Source organism: Polyodon spathula, unplaced genomic scaffold (genome assembly GCF_017654505.1).
Source record: "Polyodon spathula isolate WHYD16114869_AA unplaced genomic scaffold, ASM1765450v1 scaffolds_886, whole genome shotgun sequence".
Classification (NCBI taxonomy): Eukaryota; Metazoa; Chordata; class Actinopteri; order Acipenseriformes; family Polyodontidae; genus Polyodon; species Polyodon spathula.
Genome location: NW_024472373.1, coordinates 12,459 through 35,421, shown reverse-complemented (window position 1 = coordinate 35,421; position 22,963 = coordinate 12,459). Strand labels below are relative to the sequence as shown.

Genomic DNA, 22,963 nt, shown 5'->3' with positions numbered 1-22,963 from the left:
TAACTTGGCCCTCCCCAGGTGTGGTGATCAATTTCTGTTTCATTAGTCATATTTCTTCCCAGTAGCTGCTGTGGAAGTACCTGTCTCTTTAAAATACCTGTGGAGACAGTGAAACCGTTGTCATGGGTTCAGGTTCCAGAACCTTCAGGATATTCTAGGGGATTCTGCTGCTGTATTTTGGAATTTCCCGCTGTTGCTTTTGTACTGCACAGGGCTGCTATAAGGAAGTTGTTCGTTCTTGGTCTCTAAGCAGGTTTCGTGCGGTCGCGGATAACTGGTTTTCATTGTTTTAAGGGTTCTGTTTTCGGTGACAGCCCCAAGCTAAATCCCCACGCAAGCTTTACTTGACATCCCATACTTCACTTGCTGTAGCCTGGTAAGGCGGACTATCCCAGGAATGGAAATAAGACTTCCATTACATAGCAACTTGATCCCTTCCTGGTTTTACCATGAGTTTTTAACAAGACACACATGTTACCTGTACCCTGTGGCTAATCAAGCGTGTAATAAAAACAGGAATGGGTGAAACTGGAATGGAATAGGAGTCTTTCCATCCCTCCAATGGAATTCCAGTACTTCTAATGACATTACATTGCAGTTGTAATACAGGGATGGAACTAGACTCCCATTGCATAGCGATTTGAGCCAGTCCTGGTTTTAATAAGACACACATGAGCTTGTTACTTGTACAGTATGGCTAAATGCAAACAAAGATGAAAACTGGTCATTTTTACCAAGCAGCTTTGGTTTGGTTTTGAATATTAAAACATTTGTTCCAGCACTATTTTAGAAGTTAGACTGCTTTGGGGGAATTAAGCCTATCAGTTTTAATCCTTGCCTTTTCCGTGCATGCAAGGCCATTGGATAAACTTCTGGTATAGTGGGAAGAAGGTCTGGCTGCAAACAGTGAGAAGAGGAGGTGTTTTTGCTTGGATGGGTTCAGTGTTGTTGTGCTGTGCGTTCGCAGTGTGGGAGTGCTTGGCATTGAAAAGAGCGACTGTTTCTCTCCGATTTATATAAAACAGACAGCAGTGATCTTGCTTCGGGGCTGTGGGAAGAGTAGCTGTTCTCTTAGTGCATAGGAATCTTCTCCACTGCCGTCAGTTTGGTTCGCTACGTGAAAGAGAGAAGACGATAAAACCAGCCGGCCAGCATTTTGTTTTCTCTCCTCTCTGAAGCACTTGGGCTCTTTCCAGACAGTGTGACTGAAATCCTAAGCCATTTCCTGCTTTCAGTGAGTCATAAAACTCCCATACAGAGGCTGTGCTGGGGTCTCCAGTGGAGATGTTATAAATGAGACGGCATGCTGGCTTTTGATGTAGCCTACATCCTGTTGTATATTACACAGCACACTTGGAGGAGATGGTTTCCTTATCTTCTCAGCGTCTTTAACCTTGTTTCTCTGTTAGGTTGCATGGAGGTTTTCTAAAGCTTTGGAACACTAAGACGCTATGTTGTTAGGGACTTGGTTTCAGAGCACTGCGCGGCACACCAGGGCGCGGCACACCAGAGGTTTGATACAGCAGTTGCCTGAACCCGGTTTCAAGCCATTGTTCCTGAAAAAGTGGCTTGGCATTCCTTTTACTTTCAGTATAAGATACGTAATATCGTGCAGTTTGGGCGAGTGGACCCCAAAGTGAAGCTGAGCATTTTCTGGCTGCTCAAACTGAAATGACAGGCCCTGGTCGATCCTCTCCTGCGTTCAGGATTACCTCCTCCCCTTCTTTCTTCACCCTCGCTCAAACTTGTGTTTGTTCTAGAAAGGAGGAAAGCAGTAGGAATAAGACTCCTCTTGCATAGCAGTTTCACCCATTCCAGGTTTTACTACAAGCTTGATTAGCTGCAGTGTATAGTTAACAAGCTCAGGTGTGCTGTTAAACTCCTAGTAAAACCAGGAATGACTCAAACTGCTGTGCAGTGGGAGTCCGATTTCCATCCCTGCTGTGCTGTGCAGCATGTTTTCCGTTTCATTGTTTCGCTTCAGTAATGTTTGATTCATGACTTCCTGTTTCAGTGACTCACCGTTGAGCTGCTGTCTCCTTTTTGCTTGTTTTGCATTATATTTTTTGATTTTACAGTAGCAGGACGCCCTCCTGTTTATTTGTACTGTACTGTAGCGTGCAGAGCTGCAGATATCACTTTTGTTTCAGTGTTTTGACACATCAGGGTGCTTTTTCAGTAAGCAAAAAATCATAACTCTGAGCTATTGATTTCTATTAGTTACTGCCGTCACAAATGTACCATCTGTTGTAGCCAGCTGTATTTTCATTTCAAAGCATGGGATGGGGTACTTGTTTTCCAGTAAAGTGTGCTCTGATTCTCTATGTCTTCTGAGGAAATATGTTACACCTGTATTTTTTTATTATGTTTTACTTCCTGGGTCAATTCAAGTTAGCAGTGCCCCATTTTGAGTTCTTAGAGAGAGCAAGGTTTCTTAAGAAAATGAAACTGCTGACACAATTCCCTTGATGCTTTGTCATGTAGGAGCAAGCCCCAGAATATGAGAAATGCACCTACACATGCACGCACACGCTCCGGGAAAACACAGCGCCTTGAGTAAGAGACGATTGTAATTCGAATGCATTTGGGTTTAGCTTTCACAGCTGGTGCTGCAACACCCAATACTTCAGATGATCACAGCTGAAAGGTGGGGAGCGTACAGTGAATAGGTTAAGGTATACAGAGATATCTCAGGACGAGAGAGAGCGGGCATGAATAAAAGTTTTTAAAGGAAGTTCTAAACACGTTTAGAAAGAATGTGATGGCATAAGAGATGTTGGGGGTACTAGATAGATATAGGAGTGTTTGTTTGATTTGGTTTACTGTGTTAATGTCAGCTTGATGTTTCTTTAACAAGTGTTGCTTTCATTCTATTTTCCATAAACCCTGGAGTACTCATTCTTCTCCCTTTCTTCCAGGACCAGTATGAGATCATTGATAAGCACACGCAATGGGGTCTGGATCTGGTCGAGAAGTACGTCAAGTTTGTGAAGGAACGGACAGAGATCGAGCAGACCTACGCCAGACAGCTCAGGTAATTGGATTATCCCAAAACGCTGCAGCCTTCCCTAATGAAATCGACAAGCTAAGCCAGCGAGTTCGTACGCCGTGGCTTTGAATTCAAAATTGGAGAAGTTCTGATGGGCGTATATAAACAGTATGCACAGCGTAGCACTGTCCAGCGCTCTCAGTAACGCTCTCAGTAACGTAGAAAGTGTCATCACAATTTTTAATAAGTTATTCTCCATATAGTCTGAGGTGCAGATGGATAAATGTACAGGACAGACACCTCCATCATTATATATATATATATATTATTCCCAGAAACGAATGCTCTTAATAACGTTGATACCTTTGTCTCCGTTTTGAATAAGAATCTAAAAGATAACGCAGCCCTTCAGTGCCTCTTTCAGTCCATTCCCAAGAGGGTTAAGAAAGTCAACACAATGGAATGCTCTGGTAATATCAAGTGCAACCAGTATGGCATCCAGTAGACTTTTTTTTGCAATATCATATTGTAGTTTCTTTGATTTGCATGATGTTAAATAAACAATGACAATTTATGTTCATCTAATTTTTATTAAAATCTGAATCCTAAAATTCTAGCTTGATGCAAATGCATCTAGCTGTGTGTATGTGTTATTTCTGGATGTGTAGTCATTGTTTGGAATTTATTGTATTGCTGTTTTATTGTGTGGTCTACTTACTGTAGGTTTCTCTTTGTATTGGTGCTGTACTATTGAGATGTACCTGTGCTAGCCCTGTGGGCACGGAGTGACTGAGCTCCTAGTGTCAGACGAGCCCAGACTCTGTCAGCTATTTAAACTAAGACCAGGAAGAAGTGTAACCAGAAGGGCACATGACTGGGGCTTGTGGAAACGAGGTGAAAACACTTCTGGTGAAATAAAACTGTCATTATTTCCTTCTCCAGACTGGAGCTAAACTTTAAAAGCATTTATCATGTGACCTGGATCTTGTGTTTTCCAAACGTTAAAAGGTTTATCCGTAAGAGATTTGAAAGTAGGTCGTTACAATATTAAGCTGATAAGGAAGAAGGTTTTAAAGGGGGGGGGGGGGGGGGGGGGTTGTAGGACATTTCATTTTGGATACTTAGTTTAAGTTGTGGAACAGAACCCGCCTTTCTCTCAAACAGTTAATTTGTCGGAAGAATGACCTGACTTCCTGGCGAATGGAAAGCCAGTGTTAGACTTTTTGCACGAGCAACTAAACCCCCTTTCTTCCTTTGTCGTTCCAGGGGTCTGGTGAAGAAGTACAGTCCGAAACGTGGCACCAAAGAAGACCAGGAATGCAAGTACGTGGAACAGTCCTCTTCCTGAACCTCCTAGAATTCCTCCACCATGTAGAGCAGTGGTTCTCAAACTTTCTGCACCCCTTTCCTTGTGTTGAGAACCACTGTAGAGGCACTACACTGGGGGGGGGTGAGGGGGAGCACATGTAAGCATTGTAAAGCATAGGGAGGGACGATAAAGCATACAAACATGGCAAACTATGGTAAAATGCATAGTACATAGTTGTACAAAAAGCTATTGTGTTCTCATTTTTGGGGTTTCTCAAGCATTTTTCAAAGACAGGCTGTTTTGGGTTTTTTTGAGTTTTGTCAGATGTGTCACTTTTTTTTTTAATTCCATCCCTGGCTATGTCAGAAGTAGGGATCCATGCTTGGGAGGAGTTCAGAGAAATGCAGTTGAGCAGGATTCTCTGAAATCTCTTCTCTCCACACTGCTCGGGGCTGGTGAAGCGACAGGCTGCTTGATGTGCTGCACCAGTGTGTTGTAATGTGCAAATGCACTTGCCTGTCATCTCTGGGAGGTTTGGAATTCAGTCTCGAGTTTCTAGTCATGTAATCCACGGCATGTGATTTGGTACAGTTTGGCGCTGGCCACTTCTAAAACCAAGAGGAGGACCTTCAAAAGACTGGAAGGATAACTTGCATGAAAATAGACACCAGCAGATACATTTCATAGCTAGCTGATATACATTTGTTTGATACACAGCTATGGCCGAAAGTGTTGCATCACCTAGAATTTAGGATAGAAACTACAAAAATGATATTGTAAAAAGTCTCCCAGAAACCATAACAGTAGTATTTCATGTTAGATTTCGAAATGTCACATTGTTATTGAAGTATATGGAAAACGACAAAGCAATATGTAATTCAATATGTTAACGTAACATTATTCAGCAGGTTTCATTCGACTTTATGAAGCAAACAGTTCATTCTATAGGGTGATGCAAAAACTTCTGGCCAGAGCTGTAGTTTTGTACAAAATGACAACCATATATTGTTGCTTTAAAATGAAAGCAAGATTTTAACTTTCTTTTTAAGTGCCTTTGAAGGTACTCAAGAAAAAAAAAAAAATATTGTAATTCCCTGGTGTGTTTTGTTCACTGCTTATGATCAAGAACATCCAATCCGGCTCGCAGGAATGAAGGATATGTTCTCCAGCCCCTCCCTGGAGTCTCGGATGATAAAGCGTTCCTTTCCTTGTCAAGCCACCGCTGGCTCTGACTTGATTTATGATTCTGAAGGGTGTCGACAAGGTGTGGATGAAGTGGGGGTGACATTACAATGCAGGGAATGTTGTCAAGCACTTGAAATATTTCGATAATCCCTCAACCGTGGCAGCTGTAGGTCGTCTCGGAAGTGGCTGGGCTGTTTGACACAGTCATCGACCCTTGGCATTCTTCCAGGTAGTCTCGATCCCGAGAGCCTCAAAAGGCAAACAGCATGTTTTAAATCCGGGGTTTTCAACCAGGAGGTACCCCTGGGGGTACTTCTAAGAGTCACAAGGGGTACACAGGATGACTCAGAAATGCACAAATGAAAGTTAAAGAAAATAATAATCTTTTTATAGTATTATATCCTCTCTAATCCCCTACACATGAATATTTCATTTTTGTTTAGCAGTTCAAAGGTTACAGTCTGACTCTTGTTTCAAAGTTTCATCCACCTGTACGCCTGAGTGATTTCCATTGCACGTGTTTCCACTCTGATATTAGGTGTGGCTGCATTCCTTTCAGCAATAGCGGCTGGTTGAATGTGTTTTTTCGGTGTGTGATAGAGCACTGTACGTTGTTTCTCGAGTCAAAAATGTCTTTCTTGCTTGCAAAAGAAAAACGAAGGAAGAAAACAAGTCAAACACAAATTTGTAACTGCCGAAATAGGAAGCAAATGCGTGTGTTTCCAATGAGATTCCCAAATACTGTGTCTTGATTCTGTGCTTGTAATTAAATGTTTTAAGAATTACAATTCGGTATTCTGTCCTAAACCAACAGCTTGTCAGTCCCAAACTGCTGTGACATACATTTTATGTATATTTTGTTTTTCAAATTGTTCTGCCTTTTATTGCAACCAGGGCTCCCAATCGGTAGAGCAAAAATTATAAAGGGGTGTTTGAGCTGAAACCTCCAGACAGAAGGGGGTACAGGCTTAAAAAGGTTGAAAACGGCTGTAGTGAGACATTAGAGCTCTGGAGACGATCCGCTTGAGTCTTCCTTTGTTCTCTTCGCAGGTTCAGTCACTCCCAGTCCTTCGTGGACATCCTGAATGAGATGAACGACTATGCCGGCCAGAGGGAGGTCGTAGCGGAGAATATGATGATGAACATCTGCATTGAGCTCACCAAGTACTCTCAGGATATCAAACAGGAGCGCAAGATGGTGAGAGGGAGGATGAAGAGAGAGGGGAGAGACATTAAGCTGCTTCTCAAAGGCATCCCAAATGCACAACTGACCTCTCATGTTCCTCTCCCTTTCAGTTTCTTTTGGAAGGAAAGAAAGCCCAGCATCATTTGGAGTGCAGTTTTAAACAGCTGGAAAGCGTGAGTGACCTTTCTAATCAGATGGGTGTACAGTAATTATCTCCTGCCTATATGCGTGCCGCAGTGTAACTTGTTTATATATCGGGCGTACTGCTCATCTAGCAGTGGCGAAACTTGGTAAGGACATTCCCTCTTTTTGAGGGTGTCAAAATCTAACTGTGTAGTTGGGCTCTGTACCTGTATGATCATCAGAACAACACACCCCAGTTAGATTAAACTTTGCTTGTTAACAAGATCCCCCCTATGTAGGTGCCTTGTTAACAGTACATGACACCTGACAGGTTGAGAAATTGAAGGCTGTATCTTGGAAGCGCTTGCCAGGTTTTTGATGCAGCTCTGCCTATGTTGTGTGATACAGCATGCTGTTGATATACTGAGCATCAAACGAAACTTATCACTTATATTTGGATAAAATTCACTAGATGTGATCGAAAAATGACAAACTCTGTTTCAGAGCAGGTGCAGTGACTTTTTATTGTGCTGATTAACAACTGACATCACAAAGATGCTGCAGAATGATCTCGGGCAGGTGTTGTGACTCTTGGTCTCCCAGTTCTTGGCCTGTCATTGACAGAGTGTGTCTGGTTATACCGTCTCGCTAGGTTTGAAATCGCTGGCTGTGAGCGCCCAAGACGAGCCAGTATTCTGCCCTAGTCCAGCCTCCAACATGCCGATCGCACGAAGGCGCTGCTCTCTTGACAGACGTGGCTTTTTTTTCTGTGATTTTTCTTTATTGCTTTTATTCAAGCTTGTAATTCCACAGCTGAAATCACTCCAGATCCAGTGTCCAATCAACTGTCTCACTAATTAGGTGATTAAGAGCTTCAGTCACAGTCACTCAAGCGTGTCATGGGCAAGGATGAATGATCGAGTGATTGAAAAGAAGTCAAAAACATTTCGTCAATGTCCATCATTTATATACCTTTTTTTTTTTTTTTTTTTTTTAAGTGTGTTGTAATAGTGGCAGGTTTCTTTTGATGCTCTGTATATATCGGGTGCCTTGTTTTCATAGCACTTCTATATGTAATGAATTGCACTATCCTTGGCGGGGAAGTGTGGGATGCTTGCACACACAATGCTGAGATTACTGTCCAGCCAGGACTAGAATACTAGCCTGTCAAATAGACATGTTGGGGAAGCACCTTTGTCCCATAGCCAGAGATAATTTCAGAATGAACTCTGCAGCAGATGGGTGCTGTTTGTGTTTGGCTGCGGAGGCTGGAGCAAGGTATTTAAAAATCCAAATTAAATGCTTTCATCTGCAGTAGTGTGCAAATGTATAAGAACACCTCAAGATTTTATATCAGTGATATAGAAACCAATGTTAGACCACTTTGTGCTTTTTAATTAGGCATCTTAAAAAAAGTATCATGCATTTGACCATTTTGCTATTTTAACTGCATGTGTGGCCCATTCAAGTCCTCAATTAAATAAGACAATCACAAATGTGCCTATTTTGACAATTTGACAATCCGTTCCTGTGGTTTGATTTTGTATGCACAACTACAGAAGCAATGGAGTGTTTAAATACATGTGCACAGTATTGTATACAGCCCTTACTTTGCAAGAAAAAAAATAGATTACATAATAGCTCATGCCTTGGCAAAGGTTTCTTCTCCCAAATTCTTTTGCTGCATTTTCATCTCCTAACGAGATCCAGAGACCAAGTGGAGATGCAAGATGATGCGAGACGACACTTCATAATAGGCTCATAATTGCATTAGCTGTTTTGTAATGGTCACTGTGTGCACCATTCACGCAATGGCACTGTAAATGGGCCATGGAAGTACATGCAACAAGATGTATTTAATATTCTCATGACAGTGTTGTGATATAATCATGTATCAAACAAGACCTTTTAATATAGTATTATACCTGCAAGCTACTTCCGCGTATCTCAAAGAACCCCACCGTTTGGCAAATTTAGGAGTGGAAATAAGACTCCCATTGCACAGCAGTTTGATCCATTCCTGGTTTCACTATGAGTTTAATAGGACACTCCTTAGCTTGTTTGTGGTTAATCAAGTTTGTAGTAAAACCCGGAATGTGGCGGGGGGGTGGGGGACGACACTGCTATACAATGGGAGTTCTATTTTATCCCAGCCATTGAGAGGTGTTTCAAAGCTGCTGAAACGCTTCCCTCCTTTCCAGAGCAAGCGCAAGTTTGAGCGAGAGTGGAGAGAAGCAGAGAAGGCCGTCCTGAATGCAGAGAGGCTTGACCAGGACATCAATGCAACAAAGGCAGACGTGGAGAAGGTACTGCAGCCCCTCGGTCAGCCTGGATGCTCTTTAGCCACGAGAATTAGTGCAGATTATTGCAGATTCTTCTCCTGAGCTGCTTGTCATGCTGGGTTACCTTTGCCGTTTTCCCACTGCTGTGCTGCGAGTGTTGGTAGTGGTACAGCGCTGGACCCTCAACGCGTGCATGTTTTTATTTTCTCAGGCAAAACAGCAAGCCCACCTGCGGACTCACGTTGCAGAAGAATGCAAGAACGAATACGCAGCGCAGCTCCAGAAATACAACAAGGATCAGAACTCCTTCTACTTCACCGACATGCCTCAGATTTACAATGTAAGAGACGGATTTCCAATGCTCCGCACCGGGACACAGATTCCAAACCGTTTTAAAACTACACCATGTTTTTTGTAAGCATGGTGCTTGTTTGAGTGCATCTCTTTTAGCACTGGGTTTCACATTAGTCGTTGCACAACCACTGCACCTTCCCTTTGCAATTCCTGGCCATGTTTAACTATGTGTTATAACCATGTGTGTTTCTGCCCTTAATGTACTGCGTTTTGCATCCTTTAAAATTTGCATCCAGTGCATTTAACCTGAAGACACCTTTTGTCTGTGTAGGTGGGATTTCAGGCTCTGACGAACTCATGACAACATTCCCACAATGATAGAGACAAACATTTTTTACTGTTTGAACAAAAGAGCAAAAACCAAATTAACAATCAACTGTATCTCATTACCAAACCATTTTTAAGTGGCATAAACAACTCAAAGGTGTTGGATTGGTAAGATAATCCGCAGTTTCTGAAACAGCGAATTATTTTTAGTGATTGTCCCGTCCTCTTTGTTTTGTCCCATACAGAAGCTGCAGGACATGGACGAGCGCCGTGTGAAGAAGCTCAGGGAGGGGTATCGCACCTTTGCCGAGACGGAGCGGCGCGTCATGCCAATCATCGGGAAGTGCCTGGATGGCATCACCAAGGCTGCCGACAACGCCAACGAGAAGAAAGTGAGTCCCGCAGGCTCATTGCTACATTTCTTTGAGTAATCCCACTGTCTTGTAACAAAACTGCAAAATCCAGAGAAATGCCAAGAGAAAGAATATATAGCCACGTGACAAATCTGTGATACATAAAATAATGTCAGTTTTACTGGAAATCATTGATCTTTTCCAAAAAAGAAGTGAGTTTCTGACATTTTTCAGTTCTGATTGTCCAGTAAAATGTTCAGCTGTAGAGGATCTGATATTGTTTAAGTCTGTAAATAACTTAAAATTGCATCGATGTAGTTAAAAGTATTTTTTTCAGTTCTACCATGTTTTTATTTATATACATAGTTTACCCTGTTTTTTAATATGCTTTACGTGCTGCGTTTTTCTTTACAATGCTTGCCTATTCTTTTCTATGCTTTTACTTTGGGGAAACTTTTACAAGGCTTGATTTTACTGTGTTTTGCACGGTTATTTTAATATGCTTTGCTTTTCCTGTGGGGATAGTTTTGTAAGGGTTAGTTTACCCTGATTTTAATATGCTTTTCCATGCCTCCTTATTCTTTACAATGCTTGCCCATGCTTTCCCAGTGTTATCACACTTTGCTATGCTTTTACTATGGAAAATTGCTCTAAGGGATATCCTCATGTATCTTGACTGGTGAGGGGAGTGGAGATAATGCAGGGTGATGTGTTTGCAGGATTCCCTGATATTGATTGAGCTGCACAAGTCCGGGTTCCAGCGGCCGGAGGACGTGGAGTTCGAGGATTACAGCCAGGCCATCAACCGGGCGACCTCCGAGAGCAGCCTGGGTACCCCCAAAGCCCCCTCGGACCTGCGCCTCGTCAGCAGGAACAAGTCCAAGCTGTGGCCATTCAGCAAGAACAAAAAGGTAGAGAGGTGCTGGGTTGGGGGTGGGTCATCATGTCAGAATCGCAAGATCAGCCTGTGGCTGTCCTTGGTCAACCCCTTTTTAAATTGATTTCTGTTATTTTTTTTTATAGCTCAGTGACTCCCCTTGGAGGCTGCATGTTGTAATAGTCTCTGAATTTAAGACCTAACATTCTGGCATTCCAATTGACTACCTAGAGTTCCGGAAGACGCATGGAAGCATTGGGTGTTCTGTTCTATTCTGTTGACAGCTTAGCAACACTGTGCCAGATGTACAACACAGTAGAATAGCCTGGTCTATTGGAGATGTTGAATGAAATATTTATAAAGCGAGCAAAAATCAGTTTCAAGCCTTTTCAGGACACTTCAAAATGTGGTGTTTGGTTTACCGGGAGCCAATCCAAACCTCATGACTGCATGACTGTCCCACTGGCTTAATTTAATAAGACCATCACTGACCTCTCAACTTTTCTAACCTGCTGGTTCTTTAGTGTAGTACATTCAGCTATATTAGTTGTTATATTAGGTCACTTAGTTAACAGAATTTAGTTTGAACTGACGTTAAAATAATTCTAAGTGGTCCCACTGTCTTTAAAACGGTGTGTAGGAAACTAATTAGTTCTCACCTGTCGCGTGTGCACTTTCATTCACCTTTATCGCAGTGCTGTACCAAACCTGTACATTTTCATTTTAAAACCTGATCATTTTTTTTTTTTTGGTACCGCACTGCTGGGATCAAATGATCTCGGAAGCGAAACTGTAACGCACTTCCAGAAAGTAAGACCAGCAAACCTGAGAAATTTCTTTAACCTAATGTAGTACCAGACTTTAACACAGAGGGGGGGGGGGGGGGGGGGGGGGGGGGGGGGGGGGGGGGGGGGGGGGGGGGGGGGGGGGGGGGGGGGGGTCTGCGATTTATGTGTCTCTTTCAAAACTTCACATACGACACCTGCTTAGGAAGTGCACTATCTAGGAAATAATTTTGTCAGCTACTTAAAGGACACTTGGAGCTGGGGTTTTGGAGTTGAGAGGTCTTCACTTGAGATTCAACATAATCATCATTCATCGTACTGACACCCCCCCTGGCAGATTGATGCATGCTGTGCTCCAGCCGGAAGGTAGAGGTTCTGTGCTTGGTGGGTCGTTCTCCACTGCATGACACGCTGCAGGCATGGCAACAAGACTCCCATTGCAGAGCAGTTTTGAGCCATTCCGGGTTAACTGTGACAAGGTCCCCCTGATCCTTCCCTGCCCTTGGTAGTCTCATTCCTAAACATCTGCTCAGATCTTATTGACATTTCTGCAATCCTTATTTATTCATGTTTGACAGTGGATCCCGGTTTCTGCATTATGTGCTGTATATTTCCTCTCCATTGCAACCTATATCCCAGATCGATTCGCACGCTGGTAAACGTGTTGCTTCTCTTTCATTTACATACTGGCTAATGCTTGTTGTGTTCCCATTGGCTGCCACGTTCCTTTCCAGCATGGCAACTAGATACTGTTAAAAAGGCAACCAGCTACTTCTCTTAATTCCTCTGTCTTTCTGCATGTCCTAACACCCGCCCTCCCTGTCCCATTCCAGTGCTTGCGATTGGTCTAACGTGTTCTCGTCCTTTGTTGTGATTGGCTCTGTGGAAGGTCATTTTTCCTGCCCCGTCCTCTATTAGTGCCTCCATTCTATAGTGGTGTCGAATATTCTTAATCAGTATTTATAGTACACTGTTGCTAACTAGGTGTGTTTTGCTTCTGGTTAAAGAAATAGTATAGAGGTGTTTTAATTGTATGTTTAAAATTCAGATTGTTTAATAAGAAACACCCTCCCCACAATCTAGCAGTATTCTAGATAGTATCTTGCAGGACTAACTAAATGAAAGAGCAGGTCAGGTATATTAAAATGCATTGCATTTATCAGAGAGTTCACAAAGTACCCAACCTGGCCTTGCTGGCACACGCTTTTCATTGAATACTAAATCCAGAGACTAGAGGAATTGAGCAGTACAGCAGTAATGCACACAAACCCATTTGAGAAGTATAATCACACTAACACGTGAAAGCATTCTGGAGGATAGGGAGAAAATCACACTTGGTTTTTGTTTTTTTTCTGTGTTGCCAGTTTTTGTTTCCTTGTCCCGCTCTGAAAAGCCACAGCCAAGCCAGGGAGTTTCATTATTTCTGTGCAAAGTTTACATCATTGCGTTCATCTTTAAAAAAAAAAATAAAATAAAATAAAAAATATACCCCTCTAGTTGCTGTGTGTATAATTGTGCCATGTTAAGTTTCCTGTCTCGATCAATTTCTATAATGCAACTTTGCAAACTCTATAGAGTTCACACAAACTGATTTTAAAACTTCCAAAAATTGGGTAGGAACCCCTGAATGAACATACTCATCATGATTACATGGTATCAGAAAACTCGTCAGTCGCGCAAACACACAGTTTCATTGTGTTCTTGCGGCAACCCTTCCCCTACGCTGTGTTACAGCGCCTACAGCTTTACAGCAGGTCTAGTTGGAAACCCCAAAACTAGCTTTTGTACAGTTAAATGAAATTACAAATGCACAGGATCACTCCAGAAACACAGTGCGGTGTCTCGGTTGCGTATCCCGGATGTAAATGCATTTTAATGCATGCAAAAAATAAAATCTGCAAGTTCTTTCTCTTCAAGGGAATGCCCATTCCGGGAGCAGGAATTTCCCTGGCTTGGCTCTTGGCTTGAGGACAGCCTTGCTGTTTTGGTGGTGGTGTTATTTTTCTGTTCCTGTGGTTGATCTAATAGCTTTTCCCTTTTTCACTTTGTGATTGTCGCTGTTGCCTTGTGTTCCATGTTTGTTGTTTGTCGCCTCTCTTGCCCCCCCCCCCCCCCCCCCACTTAGCTCCCTGCCCCTCCTCTGTTGCCCCTCACCCCTCACTCCTTGGCCGCTAACGGACCCCCGTCCCCCAAGTTCAGCCGGGATCCGCTGTCTTACTGTCTCAACGAGATCAATAAGACGGTCAAACCCCGCATCTCGTCCTTTCGCAGCCTCAAGAGAGCGGTAAGTCCGATGTTTCCATGGGCAGTTCGATCATGGCTAAGGATTTAATCATGGATAGATGATGACAATGTCTCTGTCTAGATCGATATCCAAGCTGCTTTATTTTTCAGAGTGCTCACAAAATACTGTGATTTTAAATAGCTCACCTTTTTATAGACTGGGGCTCTTCATTGGAAAACCATGCGACCTGTTTATTCTACAAAAGGCTTTTGCCACTTTCAGTTTGTGACCAACCTCCGATTGAGTAGAGCGGAGATCCCGGTCTCACCGACACCCGTTTTGGCTTGCTAGGATTTTTCATTAGCTCCGGCTGCTGTTCACAAGTAACGAATAAATAGAAAATGATCGCATTAATTAAAGCCCATGCAACATGACCAGATGAAGACACACAGAAGCAAATAAAGAATTATGAACATTTAAAATACACAACTAACAAAATAACACACACAGAAGCATCCCAGAACAGCCCGTGTCCTTTCCCCGATGCTCTTCCACGATTGCCGAACACGCTGCCGCTCGCACCAGCACGGAAGAGGAATCCATAGCAATCCTTAATCGGAGGCAGAAGAAACAACTGTGAGATAGACGCAGGTGAAAACGACAAAGTCCAGCGATGACGCGCAGAGAACGCTTGCAATGAGAATGATGTTGTTTGAACGGGAATAGAAAACAAACTAAACAAAATAATAAAAACTAGTAAAATTATATATTTCCGGACATGTCGGAAAAGAGCTGTGTAGAAACCAAAGTTAACATGGTGCAGTACATTTATTTTTCAAGGATTCTGTGGATGATGTTCCCGATTGTCAGACTAGAATGTCCATTCTAAGAGGTTCCAAAGTTTGAATGCAAACTCAAGTTTCCTTTGTTTCCGACCAGCGTTTGTTCCACAGTCGTGCGTGTATCTTCATATTATGCTGTAACTGTTATTATATGACCAGTGGAATTTCCTAAAGGACACCTTCAGTACACCGTGATGTCACAAAGACTCCCATTGACAGCACAGCAGTCAGACTTAGAGGGGAAGCAGAACACTACTGACCTTAAAATCCTCAAAGCACTTGTCCTATCATAGCTGTAACTGGAGAATGCAGACTAGATGTAGCCTAGACGTACAAGCTTATCAGCTCGAAATATTAAACGCTACGTCAGGAGGATGTGTGGTCCAGTGGTTAAAGAAACAGGCTTGTAACCACCAGGTCCCCGGTTCAAATCCCAGCTCAGCCACTGTGTGCCCCCCTGAGCAAGTCACTGAACCTCCTTGTGCTGCGTCTTTCAGGTGAGACGTTGTTGTGATTCTGATGCATAGCTCACACACCCTAGTCTCGTATCTTGTAAAGCGCTTTGTGATGGTGGTCCACTGTGAAAGGCGCCATATAAAAACAGAGATTATTATCGCATGTAATATTTTTAACACTAAACAATGGCGTGCTTAAATTTGCAAAATCTAACAGTAAGACAATCACGCAGGATACAGCAAGTGCCATGCTGAGTTAACTAGGGATTCTGCGTCACTCACACAGGACTGCAGACCGCTGCAGACCTTTTCTGATGTTCTCTCTGTTTTTAAGAAAAGAGAAGTAATTTTGTTTTTCGTTTCCCTAATGCAGTTTCAGCTGTCGGGGGCACAAACTGCTGTTGCCTAATTTGATAGGAAGCGAAACAGAAATTAAAAGGTGTCAGCTGTCTGGTTTATGACTTTAAAGCTACTTGATGGGTCATTTATTTCCTCTTTTTTTTTTGTATGGTTTGCTCGAGTATGCGGTGTGCATTTTTCCACTAGTTCCGCAAGGAATCGAGCGCTTGCTGTTCAAACGCTTTCTTCTTAAAATACATTTGAGAGCGACTCAAGCATCACAAGGAGGAAACTGACCATCCGCTTGACCAAAAGGTTAAAGTGAAAGTCTCGTAAATCGTAATGATCTTACCTGAATTTTAGAAAAATATTAACTTTTTTTGTTTCTATCTTGGCACCCTCCTCCATGTTAGCGTGCAAAAACATAAAAAAAAAAAAATCAGATTAATAAAAATGCTGAATTCATGGGAAGGGAACTAAATCTGATTAAACTAGTTTGAGAGTTGAAGAGTTCGCGCAGATTTTTAGGGTGAAAGTCTAGACGTTGGTTTTTGCTTGGCGCCTTCCGCGTTTAACGCACTGCAACGTCATTTTGCAAAATGAACTCAATGACGCAGCAAGCCTGGGACCTGAAAGGGCGGACGGCTCCAACAGGGCAAACGCGCATTCAGATATTTTACTTGCTGTATGTTGCAACAGGGGCGTTGTGTTACTGTGTGGGTATCCTCCAAGAGACACAGGGGGTTTGACTTTGAAACGCTGCTCAAGCGTCCAGCTTTTATTATCTATAAGGGGGTTGCCGGCAGTTGCAGTGGTTGGGGGCTGCCGCTAGGGTACCAGCAATGTTAGCCCTCATGCAGAAGGATGTACACAAGCACACTGTGCATAATACAAAACACAGTGAGGAAAATACCGAACAAAAGGTGATCAAGCTCGGGCTGTTAGCTGCTCCCACTGAAAGGGAGCTTCAATTTTATTTATAATCCAAACAAAACCATATTTAGAAACCCAACCAAAAGTGCTTTATTGACAGGGGCAGGCCCTGCCACCATTCTGCATTTCAAATTATTATTATTATTATTATTATTATTATTATTATTATTATTATTATTATTATTATTTTAATTTTGTGAATTGTTTTTATTAATTTCAAAGACAGTAAAATACCGATGTATATATTTCAGACTGCGTTTACAGAGGATTTCAGCCACCTGCCCCCAGAACAGAGGAGGAAGAAACTGCAGCAGAAGATTGAGGAATTAAACAAGGAGAGGCAGAAAGAAGTGGATCAGAGGTAAAGACCCAGACGTATACAATTATTGTTAAAGGTGTCTTGTTAAAGTTTTTAGTAGTTACCTCCTTTGACATATTGTCAGCGTTAGCCTGAAGTCTCTTAAACAACGGCAGCGCTGTTACGGTTAAGCCACCAGGTGGGGCTAAAGGCTTAGTAAAACTCAATTAAAAAAAAATATCATTAGAAAAGGTTAACTAACACTTTTAGAGGTCTTCCATAAATATATAATTGCTGTCCATTGTGACGGGCTGTGCCTTGTGCTCCTGTCTTGGTTGGCAGAGAGGCTCTGGATAAAATGAAAGACGTCTATCAGAAGAACCCCCAGATGGGAGACCCCAACAGCCTGGAACCCCAGATCAGCCAGACTTCCAACAACATCGAGAGACTGCAAGCGGAGCGGCACAAATATGAGGTGCGGTGCACTGTGGGAGCATGCAGCAGCCGTTTGGTCTTGTCTTATTGATTTATTGATTGATTGATTTGTTTGTAGCTCTTTCTTTGCGATTCCTCAGTTGGGTTAATAGTTTTTTTCTCCCGCAGTCGTGGCTAGCGGACGCGGAGGGGCGTCTGGCACATCGCAGCGAGACGATGCCATACACAGTTCACCGAGAGAGTGCACCATCCCTCAACAACAACAATGGATCACACAGCAAGGACAGGTAACCTCGGAGCAACGGGCAGTTTCATGATTCCATCTGTGTTGTACTTTTCGGGTCTGGATCTGTATCTGTGTTGTACTATTCGGGTCTGGATCTTTGGAAACCCAATCTTTTCTTATTGAAAACCACTAGGGAAGTGGCTTGTAAACTGGGGGTTCCAGATACATTACTGTGGGGTCACAAAACCTGGTAGAGTAGACATCTTAAGCAAGACATCTTAAGCAATATGGTATAGCAATTATCATCTTCTGTGTTTAAATTAAGCGGCCACACGTCAAAATGATCTTCGTTCGTTCCTGTTTGCTTAAAGAGATTTCACCACCTGGAAGAAACAGAGAGACAAAAAATGTTCTGCCTGCGAGATCTGACTTACTTCTTGGCTGCAGCCCATTGCAGCAGCTCTAGACATTTTGAAAATCCGCTGAGGATTGATTGATTGATTTTATTTACATTTTTCAGTCCAGGATAGACCCTTTAGATAATTTCATGGGTGCCCCCGTGGACAACAGGCAGGTTACAATTCACAGTCATTAATTTGTACAGGAAACACACGCTCCAGCCATAGGCCATGAGCTGAATACAGCTTGAAACAGATGCGGGATTTTTTTTTTTAAAGTGTTGCAATAACAGATCCTTAGAAACCAGGAGAGTGACACTCTCCCTTATTTCAGCATGAAGGTTATTAATGACTAGTGTGAGTCCTTTTGCTTTATTATTCATCTAATTCAGATGTTTTTAACATTTATTAGTAAGAAAGCATTTCAAAAGGTGGATCTCTCCAGGCTGAAATATCTTGTAAGTGGCACCCAACTAGACTGTGTTGTTTTTAAACATTAAAGCTTCTTTGGCCGGTGGTCTTAATTAATTAATTAATACATTTTTTAAATAATTGTATCAATTTCTTGTTTAAGAAATAAACTATTTTAAATGTAAAAGTTTGACAGCAAGTCCTATTCTAGTTTGCCCTGTGTCCCGGTCATCCTGTCTGGAGAAGCACGGAGGTGGGAAAACTGATCCAGTTTCAGAAGAGCCTTGAATTCAGTAGCTGACTGAACCCTGTCTGTCTGTCTGTCTGCAGCCCTGAGTCGGCCCACTCTGACGACAGTAATCAAGACAGCTCCTCCCAGCCCATCTACGCGGAGTTCGAGGATGACTTTGAGGATGAAGACTCTGTCCTGCCTATCGGGCAGTGCACAGCCGTCTTCCCCTTTGACGGTACGGACACGCACTGTCGTGCTGAAATTGAGACTCACTGTGCTAGACCCTGTGGTTTACGATTTGCACTTCGACTTGTAGCCAGCAAAATATTGCTATACATTTTCCATGCCACACGCATCCTTTCATGTACAGCTACAGTCAAAAGTTTTAAAATACAAAGCAGTGTGCAATTCAATATGTTAACATATCATTGTTCAGCAGGTTTCATTCGACTTCTTATGAAGCAAAATGAGTTCATTCTATAGGGTGATGCTAAGCTTTTATCTATGGATGGATATCCCCTTCAGTCACAGATTTTTTTCATTTCATTGGTAGAAGTTTTAAAACAGTTTTTGTGTGAACTCTTGAGTGTTGGAAGAAGCATCTATGCATTATAGATCCAGATAGGAAACTAATCGCGGTACAATTGTGAATGCAGTGACTGAGGGGGATATACTGGAGCACAGATATGTAGTTCTGAAATAAGTTTGTCAGCTTGATCTCTGGTCAAAGAAATCTGTTTGCAAGGCTTGCCTTCAGATAATCTCGCACTCCCTTGGTCACCTGGAGAAAGAAATTGTCCAAACCTAACAGCGAATAAGATGACCCTGAAGACACTGCTGAGGAAGTGCAACATATTTCCTGACAGGCAGGGCATACAAAGTGGGAACTTCCCTTAACATTGTGTAGTAGCAGATAACATGTTTTGAAATGAAAATACCTTTTTCTCTATTGTGTTTCTTTCAAAACTCCACACTTGATACCTCTCTAATGAATGGGAGTGCTGCACAGGTAAGATCCTTACAGACAGGTAGTGTTGACTTGTATAATTACAATTACAGCAGCAATACTACTTTGTACAATTCGTTACAATTGTGCTGCAGTGATTCGAATTACAGTTATGCTCAAAAGCAACACTACACACACAATAACATGTTTACTGTATGTATTTGAAATAACACAAGCAATAATCACCGGTACAAATACAGAAACACACTAGGACTTTAATTTTAAGGTTTTTTTTGTTTGCTAAATGCAATTAGATTTACTACTTCTAGCTGCTTCTAATATCAAGCTAACCACGCTGCTGTGATTTGTAATTGTCGTGCAGGCAAAATTATCCTGCTATGCGGTGGGTCGCTTGTTTCATCAAATCATGAATTTCTGAAAGAAATATAATCTGTGTAATAGATCAGTGATCTGGTATCGTTACAATTGCAGTGCCACAGCGTTCAGCTGCAGTGCCGTTGCTTTTACAATTCATTAGGAATTACACAATGACAATTGCAAGCAACACCAGGCCTGAGCACAACCATTGGCCCCTTGGAAATCATTTGGCCCGTCTTGTTGTTTCTGCACAGGCTCCAGTGAAGGGACCATCTCAATGGGGGAAGGAGAGGTCTTTAGTGTCGTTGAGGAGGACAAAGGGGACGGCTGGACCCGGGTGCGGAGAGCCAACGGGGACGAGGGCTACGTCCCCACATCCTACGTCAAAATTGCCCTGCACAGGAAGTGACCCGCTCGCTGACGGATACAGCCCGGGCCCCAACAGGAAGTGAGGCCACAACCTAGCTTACACCCAGGAAGTAAACCTTTTTAAAACACTCTGAATTCTACTGCCAAATTTTTTTTTTTTTTTAAATGACCAAACAGAGTTGGCTGAAGAGAAATGTATTATTAGTATCATTTTTAAAACAATTGCTGAGGTGGTAACAGTAAAGACAACTTCACTGTTTTTGCAGCCAAAGGATTTAATGAGAAGATTCTGGAACTTTTGTTGTTTTTGGACGTGGCCACAAGGACATTTTTAGATTTAAAAAAAAAAAAAGAATTCAGAATTTCGATTGCAACTTTTAATATCTAAAGCTTTTGTGTTTTCAGAGGTTGGCTTTTAAAACAAACTTGGTTGCTAAGATGGTAGGCAGAATATTAGGGTGGGGGTCCTGCTGCCAAGGACAAGAGATATAAGGGTCTGTTTGGCGTTCAAAAGTATTTGTCTTGAAAGGAAAGCTTGAAGCAGGTTTCCTTCAGCTGAGAGAGACGGCAGAAGTCACTTTGAGGCTGTGGTAAGCTACTGTTAACAAGGTCACAATTAATAGAGTCTGCTCCCTCTTCTCAGTGGTGTTGCAGCCACCCTGAAAGAGTTCAGCACCACGAATAGAAACATATCTAGACAGTCACCGACGCATTCGCTAGCGTGAAAACAATCACGTCTGTGGGAATTGAGGCTCGACCTGAGGATCGACGGAGGGGAATGTGGAATCACGATCCTGACAAACTGAGGGGTCTTTAATCTCCAATTAACCCTGTTCTCAATTGTTTGAACCAACTAACCCTCCATCCAGACCCTGACGGCACTAATAATGTTAAACTGAGCAGAGTGGCCCTCCAGGACCGTGATTGGACACCCCTGCATGAGACAATCGATCTGAACATGATAGCAGTACCACCGCGAATCACCAGAGGGCGCTAAATTGCAAAAGAAGTCCAATCTTTATAATTTGTTTTTTTCTTTCAGCAAACGCAAGCGCACATTTTTATATTGTTTTGAACGAAACCTGTGCTGTAAAGGGTTAATTCTTTTTTTTTTTTTTTTAACCACGGAACTGACCAGCACTGTACAAATGCCACTGGACAAAATGAGGAGAGAAGACTCTTGTTTTTTTTTTAGGACTATCGTATTTATATATAAGAAATAATATATTTTAGCTAACACTTTACCACTGTTATCTCTTAGCTTATTACCTGTATAAATATACTTTTTTAAGAAAGAGGAGAGAGGAGACCTCTTTAAGAAAGAAATGTGTAATTTTATATTTAATATGTTTGTGTTTTTAGTTTTGTTCTCCCCCCCGAGGGCTAAGACAGTAACTTTTTTTTTTTTTTTTGCTTGAGCTGAGCCTGTACTATTTTACAGATGTTTTGATCATGTATGTAGGTCTCTCTATATCTGGTGCCTTGATTAGTGTGCTGTAAATAGGTTCAACAATGTTTGCCTACTGTTTCCTATGTGTGTGTTTGTTTTTTTAAGGGATATAAATGATCACGTTTTAAAAATACAATGCGTCCTGGATTTATTTTGGGTCGTGAACACACTACACCACCCCCATTTTAAACAAATACTTTGTCGTGTCATAGTTGTGCATCAACTTGTCTATAACACAAACCCATTCATTGTCTTGATTCCAAAACAAGAAAAACGTCCTTCCCTCACCTTTACAATTACACACCACTCTGACGTTTTAACTTCCGCGTTTTAAAAGCCAAGCATTTCATTCAGTTAACGGCTTCAGTACGCAATAGCGCCCTGGATTGGAGGAAACATTTGCTTGCGATCAGCTTTTAAAACAATGCAGAAGTGCAGTTGTAAAGGTGAGGGAAGGACACGTTTGGGCATGCTCATGAATGGATTTATTTAATACCTGATGGGTTAGCGAAACACTCTGAGGACAGCTGCAGAAGAGCGATTGGATCTACAGAGGCTGTAACTGCTGGCAACCTGCACACAAATATTCAGCGCTGTAGTACAAGATTTTACGCCAGTCTTTAATTAAATCTTAATTCTTATTTTAAAGAGAAAATTCCATGTTCCCTAAATGAAACAAAAAGGTAGGCGCAATCTGTTTGAATGCTTGAAGGACCATGAATGGTCGTACTTGCGGTTTTTGTTCTAGTTTCAAAAAGCAAACTCAAGATTTTTTTCCTCTCCTTTCAAAAAAAAATAGGAGTTAATTATTAAAGACTGGAGTAAATGCAGCCTGTTATTCTCCAACGCACTCAAATGAAATGCTCTGAAATGTTTTATTGTACAAAAACCTCCAAGTGGACCCTTTTAGCAAAGCGTATGCCTGCAAATTCATCTTTTATTTAGTCTTTTATTTTTTTAGATAATAATGATTTGAATAGTTCTCAAGATTTGCACTTACATCCCCTTTTTAGAACTACAGATCATTTCAACTTTTTTGAATTGCACCCAGCAGTTTATATACATGCAAATTTAAACAACACTATTAAACATTAAAAACAATAAAGATCATTCATTCATGTACAAAATATAGGACCTTTATATCAATCTGTAATAAAATGTGCTGGTTTGCCCCTAGGCACCCATTTCCCAGCGGCTACAGCCGCAGAGTGTTTTTCATATAAAAAGTTCTGCTGCACAATGATGAGGTGAGCAGTAAAGAAAAAAATACAAAAATAAATAATGATGGATTTAAAAACTTGTAGCATTGCAAATCGG

General features: G+C 41.9%; 1 protein-coding gene across 1 annotated transcript; it reads left to right on the top strand.

Moving 5' to 3' along the window:
• The first annotated feature begins 2,773 nt into the window (after nucleotides 1–2,773).
• trip10a (thyroid hormone receptor interactor 10a) lies at nucleotides 2,774–21,545 on the top strand. Its single transcript, XM_041242016.1, has 15 exons — nucleotides 2,774–2,782; nucleotides 2,919–3,034; nucleotides 4,256–4,312; nucleotides 6,534–6,681; nucleotides 6,780–6,842; nucleotides 8,994–9,098; nucleotides 9,286–9,414; nucleotides 9,941–10,087; nucleotides 10,768–10,959; nucleotides 13,836–13,994; nucleotides 16,755–16,864; nucleotides 17,144–17,276; nucleotides 17,405–17,523; nucleotides 18,602–18,738; nucleotides 20,082–21,545. Exons 1-15 carry the CDS (start codon nucleotides 2,774–2,776, stop codon nucleotides 20,234–20,236), a joined length of 1,779 nt encoding a protein of 592 aa, XP_041097950.1. The 3' UTR covers nucleotides 20,237–21,545.
• The last annotated feature ends 1,418 nt before the right edge of the window (nucleotides 21,546–22,963 follow it).